Source organism: Lolium rigidum, chromosome 6 (genome assembly GCF_022539505.1).
Source record: "Lolium rigidum isolate FL_2022 chromosome 6, APGP_CSIRO_Lrig_0.1, whole genome shotgun sequence".
Taxonomy (NCBI): domain Eukaryota; kingdom Viridiplantae; phylum Streptophyta; class Magnoliopsida; order Poales; family Poaceae; genus Lolium; species Lolium rigidum.
In genome coordinates, this window is record NC_061513.1 from 33,261,913 (window position 1) to 33,272,718 (window position 10,806).

General features: G+C 46.0%; 1 protein-coding gene across 1 annotated transcript; it reads left to right on the forward strand.

The window, feature by feature from the left end:
• Positions 1-1,041: 1,041 nt before the first annotated feature.
• On the forward strand, positions 1,042-2,956 carry LOC124662415 (protein DETOXIFICATION 16-like). The gene is made up of 6 exons (XM_047200254.1): positions 1,042-1,760; positions 1,852-1,938; positions 2,130-2,186; positions 2,265-2,503; positions 2,586-2,704; positions 2,813-2,956. The coding sequence occupies exons 1-6, from the start codon at positions 1,054-1,056 to the stop codon at positions 2,954-2,956; spliced, it is 1,353 nt and encodes a 450-aa protein (XP_047056210.1). The 5' UTR covers positions 1,042-1,053.
• Positions 2,957-10,806: the final 7,850 nt, after the last annotated feature.

Sequence of the window (10,806 nt, forward strand, 5' to 3'; positions counted from 1 at the left end):
CAAAGGGTGCCCCTCACTTAGAGGAGGAAAGGATTGGTGGGGATTGTAGATCTAGATCTCCTCTCTTAGATCTCTCAAGAATGAGCAAGAATCATGGGGGGAATCAAGAGAGAGGGCAAGTTCTTCAAAGTCAACAATGGAGGAGAGAGAGTGGAAGAACTTATGCAGCCCAAGGTGGAAGAAGGGCTATTTATAGCCCAAGAGCAAATATAACCGTTGGGGAAAAGTTGGGCTGAGTCAACCGTCGAGGAGGCCGGTCAACCGGGCCTGGGGCCAGTCCGTCTGGTTCAGGACCCGGTCAGACCGGGCAACGGACCGGGCCATCCGGCCCAAATCGGACCGGGCGCTGGGCCATGACCGGGCTAAGGAGCCGGCGATACTGGATGCCGCCCGGATGGCACTGGTCCATGGGCTGGTTGGAACCGGGCCAGCCGATGCCACGGCCGGTCCAACCGGGCGAGATACCGGGCCAGCAGGAAAACATGTTATACAAAAACTGTGATAACTTTTGTGTCCGGACTCCGATTGACATGAAACCAATTTTTTGGAAATATGGAGACTCCTCACAGGATATTTTTAGATGTTTTTAGAGAGGGAGTCTCCCACCGTCAAGAAACGGTGAAGATGTCCAAACTCGAAAACACAATAGAAGATGCATGCGGATTCCGTTTTCGATGAACTTGGGCTTGTTGTAAAGCTAGCAACAAGCTCAAGAACCTCTCACAGAGAAACACCAAGAAGCAATAGGGATATGCAAAGTATGCAAAGGATTGAGCTCCCTAAGACGATGCGATCAAGTTACCCAACCGAAAGCCCCTCTTGATAGTGTGGCTATCTATCCTATAATCCGGTCTCCCAACAACCACCTTGAGACCGGTAAAAGGAAAACCTAGAAAGGCCATACCTTTGCCTTGCGCATCCCGCTTGATCTTGATGATAGCTCTTCAAGCTCCACTCAAGCCGGAATGCCTCACTTGATCATTGTTGCTTCATGAATACTCACAATTACTCCCCCATACACCATGAACGGACAGTGTACTCTCCAAATTTTGTATGCGGCTTGTGTGGCTGGCGGGGCCGTTGGTGGCAAGCGGCATCTTCCAGTGCGCTCTGCAGCTGGTGTCCGTGATGTTCGTGGGCCATCTCGGCGAGCTTCCCCTCGCCGGCGCCTCTCTCGCCACCTCCCTCGCCAACGTCACCGGCTTCAGCTTTCTCGTCGGCATGTCGAGCGCGCTGGACACGCTGTGCGGGCAGGCGTTCGGCGCGCGGCAGTACCACCTCCTCGGCGTGTACAAGCAGCGGGCGATGCTGGTGCTCGCGCTGGCCTGCGTCCCCATCGTCGTCGTGTGGGCCAACACCACCAGGATCCTACTGCTCCTCGGCCAGGACCGGTCCATCGCCGCCGAGGCCGGCGCCTATGCGTGGTTGCTCGTCCCGTCGCTCGTCCCCTACGTGCCTCTCGTCTGCCACATCCGCTTCCTACAGACGCAGAGCATCGTCGTGCCGGTGATGGCCAGCTCCGCCGCCACGGCGCTCAGCCACGTCCTAGTGTGCTGGGCGCTGGTGCACAAGGCCGGCATGGGGAGCAAAGGCGCGGCGCTCAGCAACACCGTCTCCTCCTGCATCAACCTGGCTCTACTGACCCTGTACACGAGGCTGTCGGGAGCTTGCAAGAGAACGTGGACTGGGTTCTCCATGGACGCCCTCAAGGAGCTGCGACAGTTTGCAGGGCTCGCATTCCCATCGGCAATGATGCTTTGGTGAGACATATCAAACAACTTGCATATGTTCTTTCTTGGTCAGCACATATGTACAAGTTGATTTAATTAACTAATCAATGAAAAATTGCAGTTTGGAGTGGTGGTCGTTTGAACTGCTTGTGCTGCTCTCTGGTCTTCTGCCTAATCCTGAACTTGAGACGTCAGTATTGTCCATATGGTAATTAAACTACTGTACATTATTTACATGTACTACGGACAATCTAAGCCGTCAGCTATATAATTCTTTCCATGGTTTTAGTTTAAATTTACACTAAAACCACGACAAAAATTATGGAACAGAGAGAGTACATCCCAACAGAACTCTTGTTCTTTCCTTCTTTCTAAGTTGTGCACTCTTGGATTCTGCAGTCTTAATACGGGCGCTCTCATGTTCATGGTGCCAGCTGGTCTCTGCACAGCCATAAGGTACCCTAAGGTTCACAAACACAATGTGCAATTCTTTCTCCCATCTATATGCTGATCGGCCTTTTCCTGAATATACAGTACACGCGTTTCCAATGAACTTGGTGCCGGTAAGCCTGAGGCAGCGAAGCTAGCGACAAGAGTAGTCGTATGTATGGCCTTGTGTGGAGGCTTGGTCATGTCTGTTGCAATGATTCTGCTACGCAAATTCTGGGGCTATTTGTACAGCAATGAGGAGGAAGTCGTCACATACATTGCACGGATGATACCAGTTCTTGCGATATCCTTCTTTATAGATGGAATCCATACTTCTCTTTCAGGTACGAGCATATAAAATTGAAAGACCCTGACATTGCCAGATAGAACATGCATGCTGACATGATAATGAACTGTACATTTCAGGTGTGATAACTGGATGTGGTGAGCAGAAGATTGGTGCTCGTGTCAATCTCGCCGCGTTCTACTTGGCAGGCATCCCCTTGGCCGTGTTTCTTGCATTTGTCCTGCATCTGAATGGAATGGTACGTACTATGTCCTCATCCAAAGTACTACCCATCTTAGCATTAACTTCTTGCTTCACTGGCTGCATGCATACATATCAAATACCAATTTTGTCGTGCTTTCAACAGGGTCTTTGGCTCGGCATAGTTTGTGGTAGTCTCACAAAGCTTTTGTTGCTCGTGTGGATCGTACTTTCAATAAACTGGGAAAAAGAAGTAAGAACTTGCAACTTTTATGTGACCATACATTTTCCTTTGGGCAACAATATCTGATGTATCTTCTTTTCTATTTGAACTCAGGCAATGGATGGAACCCTAGGCATCTATAGCCATAAAGATGACATGAAAGTTGTTGATATATGGGTGTTGCAAAACTTTTTTTTAGATAAAAGGCACTCAAGTGCCCAACTTTGAATTAACAAAGCCACGAACGGCGAGATTGATACAAGGAGCTGAACCCAGCTTACAGAACGACACCACACACCCACACGAACTACCAAAGAAGCTACAGACGAAAGCGCCACCAACAAGCTCAGCCAACGCGCCTGCGAGGACTCGGAGGAGAGGTGGAGTCTACAGTGTCGGGCCGGAGCTCACTTGAGAGCGAGCCATTTTCACGCGCGCCTCAACAGACCTCCTCCGTCGCAGAAAAACACCGCCGAAAGCCGACCACCCCCGGGGGCCGAGCCAAGATGCTCACAAACCGAACTGCAGCGCCAAGGAAGCTCGACAAGGGGAGGGCACGGAGCAAGCCTTGCCGAAGATCGCCGAAGAGTCATCTCTGACACGACCGTCGGAGAGCCTTGTGATGTGGGCTCCAAGACGGTGTCTTCAAGAAGAGCACGACACCGGAGTGCCGCCACCGCCCGATCCGGGGATCTTGGGTTTTCACCCGGAGAACGAAAGGGGGCAGGGAGAAGCCACAACGACGCCTTCAAGAAGGAGACGACGTCCGTGGACGCCGCCGTCGTGGCCCTGGAAGAGCCAGGGCGAGAGTTTCCTCTCAGCATCACCTCTCCACCACCCAGACATGGCGAGGGCCACCACCGAGGTGACAGCCACCACGCCCCCACAAAACGCAACTCGCTAAGAACCATGACATCCCCATGTCCATGGCCCCAGCCAGCACCAGAACCTCGGGCTCGCCCGCCAACCCACAAGGTTCCCACCTTCCGGGGCCGCCGCCCCGGCTCCCGACCCTGCACACTGCCGCACTGAAGAAAGACGGTAACTTTGCAGTGAGGACACCGGGCACCGACCAAGGAGCCGGCCGGCCACCGCACCCTAGCACCGCCGGGGGAAAGCCTCTTCCAGAATGGCAACCAGCAGCCCCCATGGCCCTGGCGCCCGCAGATCTGGGGCGAGGATGGGCTCGAGAGGTGCCCGGGGCCCCTGCCCCGGCCCGAACTCGATGCGGCCAGATCTGGCACCAACACCATCTCGCCAGGCTCCACCGAACCGGGCCGGACGGGCGCTGCTGCCGCCGGCCGAGCTGCTCGCCGCGTCGGACGCCACACGCGCCGCCACCTTCTTCCTCCGTCCGTCAGGGTAGAGCCCTTGAACATTATAGCTTATTTTTAAAAATATTTGTTTAGGTATTTGAAGTATTCCATTTTTTATATTTTTCTATGATAGATCTTGTTTTTCTGCAAAATTTGATATATTAGAGCTTTGTTTGGGGTGATCTCTTGTTATTTCACTTTACCTGCTAACCATGTTAAGGTTTAATGCTTCATGGGATATAATAAGCACCTACAAGGTTTATCATGGTTAAGCTCACATCCCATGTTTTTTTATGTCTGAAGGGGGGACAAGCACCAGGACAATTGTGTGACAATACAATTGTAGAAGAAAGCACTCTATCATTTATTTACTGCATACGTGTATCATGTGTCATTTTATAAAAGGTAATAGCTCGTATTTAGTCTTGAGGAGACTAATAAGATCCACACTGCATACTGTATTAGCCATTGCAGTACTACCAACCTGAACATCTGTGAATACCTTTTTGTGTGTGCTTCTATCCTGACACCGTTTTTTTTTCTGTTGCATTGTTTGGAATGATCTCTTATTGTTTCACTTTACCTGCTAACCATGATAATGGTTGGCGCTTCATGTGATGTTCATCTTAACAGAAGTCCAAGACACAAAACTTTATGTCTCGAGCAGGACAACACCATACAAATTGTGTGACAGTATAATTGTAGAAGTAAGAACTCTGGATCATTTTTCACTGGATCACTAATACCTCAAAAGCACTAAATTTCTGTGACTAAAATCTCAAGCACTCAGACCAAGAAATGATACTTGTACTAATAAGCACTAAAATGGTTTTGCCATACTCTAGGTCAGGTCCCACAATCTGTTTATATCTCAAGCTGGTACAGCAGCAGGCCATGTGGAAAAATGTAAATTTGTAGAATTGCAAAAGTAAGTTCACCATCCATATTAATTGATCTAGCATGTCTGTCTGAGATACGAAACCGGCAATCGAGAAGTCTCTTCACCTGAAACTGTTTGGTGTGGCAAGCAGAGAATTCATAGCAGTAAAGCATAGACCAGTGGATGGGAGTAGCAGGTACATGAACAGCAGTTGCATGCACAGCTATTAGTTCTCACTGTAAATCCATATATTCTCCACCTTAGAGAACTGCTACAGATCAACAATCTATAAACAACACTACGCATAACTTAATTAGAACTTCCCCAACTTAGTGGAGGTGTGTGTCAGACTACAGACTAAACTAGAAGAAACAAAGATTAGCATCAGCGGGGAGAGAAATAGTAACTTGGAGCATTCAGCACAGCAGCGACTTCGATTTGAGCCAACACAAAAGGAGACATCCAGAGAAAAGATAGACAGAAACAGAAGACAGGGAGTCACGTACCTGCTGGATCCATCCATGACGATGAGACCTCGCCGTCCCGCCTCCCGGATAGCTATACAGAGGGACGGTGTTTGCCTCACCTCTAGTGCGATGCAGCATGCCCTCTCCTCTCCTCTCCTCGCCAAAGTCCAAAGTCATAAGTCACGGCTCCGCCCGCGGTTTCGACCGTACCTTTTATTTATAGACTCATTTTGGAGGGAAAAAAGGTTCCACTTCTCAGAAAATCAAGCGGGGCTTCAATCCATCCTTGATCCACTTCTTTTGGCTGCTCACATGGATGGATGGGATGGAGAGTCACACGGATTGCTGACTTGGCGTGCCCCATAATTGCAGCGGTTAGTGTTCTACTTATATGATTATTATGGGGTCGAATCCAAGTCAATCAAGCAATTAATATCATAGGCGGACGTCTCCTCGATTTCCTTGCTTCTTTACTAACACTTACTTCTTCCCTTAATTCTGCTTCCAGTGTGCGTGCATGCATGCTCCTCCTCGGTCAAACGACAGCTCCTCAGTTAAAAGTGTTCCTAACTAAAAGCTTTTAGTTTTCTTTTCTTTTATTGCGCAACGCATCGCACCTAGACTTTATTCACTATCATCATTACAACAAGCAATAAAATGAATGCGAAAATGCTTATTTTGTACATCAGAACCAACACACAACAAGGTCTCGAATTGTAGAAACAAATGATCCATCGTCATCTAATAACAAGTTATCGGCACGGCATAAGATATATGAGGTTCCACCAACATCATTTCATTTTTCAATACTGTACACCCAATTGTCTTCATTTCTCAAGTAACTATAAGCACGATACAAGAATAGTGCAAGCCAAATTGCTACATCACCAGGCGCTCTAGCTAGCGATATTATTCTTTCAGGTTTGAGGATGCACAAAAATTAATCTACAATGACAAGCCTCATCAGCTCCTGGCCGATGCATGTATGCTCCTAACACTAAGTTTGACACATGAAATCGTCTAGTGATGCGCAGTACTATCAATTACTAGCCACACACACAGGACGGCTAGTAATACAAATTCTAACTAGCATCTAGGTTCTGATAGATTGCATACACTCCGCTGGCTCCTGCAAGCGGATATCAAGCAGCTCGTGGCCGGCCTCCTGCGAGCGCAGCTGGTGATCACCCCACCACAATCTCCGGCAGCTCGTGGCCGGACTGTGGCAGATCGCCGCCCCAGCTTATTGCCATGATCTAGGTACCTCACCGTTATATGGAGCACCTCACCAGTACCTCGTCAGCCATATCTCTTCTTAGCCCACCTTATGTGATCCAGCTCTTCTCTAAAAACCTCGCTGGTGGACTCTGGTACTAAACCCCGCCTTTTTTTTGTCTCGATGCTGCTCACTATCTCACACAGCTCCTGATGTCTAGCTGTCGCCATCGCACACGTCTAGCTGTCGCCATCGCACAATCGATCCCCCGCTTCCTACCACTGCTGCCATCTTGCTCCCGGTGCTCAGTGGCAGGCAGTGGGTAAACTATAAGAGCCACCACAGCCATCTCGAACTCGTTCCTTGTCGCCTTCATCAAGTCAAGTGACCAAGGAAGAGCCTGCAACAAACTTACCAGATCTCCCATGTTCTCGCCTGAAAAATCAGAAACACCAACAAGATGTTCAATAAATGAGATACTAGTAGAAGGGGTATTTAAATAGAACACAAATCTATAAGGAATGCTGGAAGATGCTCAAACATAACATAGCATCAAACAAGCAGAAACTACAAGTGGGAATAACAGATTACACACAAAACTAGCCATACTAACTTGAAGAAAATACTACAAGTGAGAAACATTATATAATGTACAACAATATCATGCTCCACAGCCAGTTTCTACAAAAGTTGTAGTCATGGTGATCAAACAGCTCAAATTAAGAATCTAAAACTCTAAGATGAGTTCCAAAGTAGAAAGATAAGATCTTGCTCAACAATCGAACATGGAAGATCTAGAGCTCACAAGGGCAGCGCAAGAGGCATCAAATAAATATTATACAGAAATATGTCAAGAAAGAAAACAAAGAGTAGCCTAAAACAGACATGCTGCAATCCTTTACACCCATCTTACTGCATGCAAGACGGCAATGCAAGTTGAGGAAAGCTATCGGACAACAATTCTGAAATACCACAAAACTCCATTGCTTGACTCCTAATCGGTTAAAGCACCATAGTGACTGTTTCAAGTCCAATCTGCGCACACCATGCATGCACTACCTAGCCTAACATAAGAGAATTGAAAGCATGACATACATTGTGCTTAATTATCTAAACATCAACAATATCTCAAGATTTTTTTTTAGCATGTAGTACATTGTGTTGCAATCAGCATAGCAATTATGTACACAGATAAAACCATGTATGCCATACAAGCACCAGTACTATACGCAGTTGCAAACTACATGAAACATGATTCTGAATCTTGTCACAAACAAGTACTATCTCTTCTTGTGCAGAGTACATCCATAATTGTCATCTATTTTTCCTACCAAAATTTCTAGACCAAATGCCGACTCTTACCAAACATATTACTCACATTGAGCAAGGACAGAATGCAAACAGATCACCATATGTGGGCAACCATAGACGCCAAACAACCAATGTTGGAGCATGAAATTACCTTAAACACCGTAGTTGATGTTGATGTTGTCAGGGTATCCATCCTAGACAACATGTGCTCAAGGAAGTCCTTGTCAACCATGGCCAACAGCAGTGTGCCGATAGCGGCGGCAAGGATGTCGGCGTCCTATTCAACAAAACTAGTAGACTGCATACCTTATCGGACTGATGGAGCGCGATCGCCACCAGCAACCTGCCAAGGAAGAATTTTAGGCAATTAAAACATGCAACCTTATCCCGACCAAGGACCGTACCCATAGCATCTCGGGGATATGGCCGACAACAGGAGCAGTAGGTCAGAGTTGCACCTCGGGTACATGGATGGGGAAGATGTCGGTGATAGGTTTGGTTGGATGCTGGCAGGCAGTTGGAGCTTCCAGGACACTGCGAGCATTCCTCTACAACTTCACTTGTACACCATTCTTCAGATGTACTGATGGTTAAAACAGTGAATCAGGTATAAACATGAGTTCGTACCATACAAATGCTACTCCAATCTAAAACTACTATAAACAACTGCCTTCTCTCTATGCTCAAGGCTACAAAACTGAGCTTGTATTGGCTAGTAGTTCCCATATGAAAGAACCTTATGCTAGCATATTATTAGACTGCAGAACAAAACTCCCTTTAAGGTTAAAATGAAGTTTGAACTGTACCACCTCTGTCTTGCTCTTACCAGAACCTTTATTTAACTAATCTACTAACCTCTCAAACATTACTACACTAGACAAATGCATACACTTCATTAAACAAGGCTAGTTAAGGATGATGTCAAACATCTAAAGCAATAAACACATCGCTGGATGCCCAAAAAAGTTAAAACATTCAACAATGCATATCAAGAAACATGTACCTTAAGGGCCTGATTTCTTGATACTCTTAATTCAAGGTTTTAACTTGAGTTAGTCAAGGGACAAGAAACTTGGTTGTTTTGGAGGATTTCACTTGAGCTCCTGGTACTTCTCCTTGCCCCTCCCCTTTTCCTTCCTAGCTGCAGCATGTTTCCTCCCAGCTGCTATTACAAGTCTGCCAGCTAAAAGTATAAAAATGAACAAGAATAGACCACCAATCTCCAGCAGTGCGGACTAAGTAGAAGCCACTAAGCTTACCTCGCACCTACTACAGTCACTGAGCTATGCTAATTGCTTGCGTGAACCAATATTAAAATGACTATCTTCAACATCATATAAATCTTCAAAAATCATCTGGCAATTTGACTTCAGACAAGTGTAAGTGCATTGATACCCGTTACAGTTAGATGTCGATCTGAGAAGATTCATCAGCAAACCCCATTTAATTGAAAGCAATATTGTTTAAAATTCAACTTTAGAAGTATAAACAGGACATACTCAGTATCTGCCAAGTCATTAACCAACTATACTCACATCAGATGCCATTTTTATTGTGAACACGAAACTCAAAGAAGAAATGAAAACAATCAAAAGGAACGCTTAGAAGAAAGAATCAAAGCAGGAGGGAGCACTTGCATAGTGACCTCCCAAATGATATCAACCAAGGCCAGACCTTTTCTCATATCCATACAAGCTATATTGAAAAGATAGCTTCTCAAGTTGCATTAGACACACATTTAGACCAAGAATAGTAGATGACATTATATTTCAAGTCTAAGTCACATGCGCACCCCACACATGGTCGGTGAGGACAAACTAGTATATATAGTGCGAGCTAGGCTGGAGGGAAGAAGATGAACTGCTTGTTGGGAACTAGCGATGGAGATGATGTTCAGTCCAGATGAACTGTAGTGCGGACTTGTCATTCTATCTCGTGAAACTACACATAACACCGTGTTGAATTGGGTCAACAGCTCACAGGTCAAAAATTAGTTCCAATCCCATTAATCACGGCCCATTAGTGCCTAGGGAAAGATAACCAGCCTGTCAGCATTAACAATTGAGCAAAAAATAGTGCTTGTCCAATTAATCACAGCCAGTAGCGCCAAGGAAAACAACAACCAGTCTTACAAAGCATGTAGCTCGATGAATTTCGTTGTATACCGGGATTATGTATTCCATTAAGCGACTTGATGCACTTCAACCTTCACGAGAAAGCACCGCGGTAGGACCAGGCCTGGCTTTCTAGGTCACGCTTTCTGGCCACATTAATGTACAAAGTATAACAAAGCATCTAGGTTGTCCTTCCTTGTCTTGTTCATCATATTCTTTCTTTAGCTGCTCAAAAGACACAAATTAGAGTAATCTTGACACCCTGGTCTGCTTCGAAATTTCTTTCTTATTATAGGATATAATTGAGAAAGCACACTCTAAAGTTTGACAACAGAAATCCATCTTTCGATAAAAGGCATCAATAAGGCAACAACAGATTTCCTCTTAGCCAACAAAACAAAAGAACATAGCCACTTTTAGAACATTCAAGTCCAGTTCCAAAGCTCCACTAATCAAACTTAACACCCTAACATCAGGAATTATATATCAGACAAATATTTTATTGCTAAATTATTGGGATAATAAAAGGAGTTAGTAGAAGTAGCTGCAAGTACAGTAGAGTTGCAAAGTCAGATTACTACCGACAAATTGCAGTGAAGAGCAACACTGACAGTCGTCATGCTGGATTCAAAT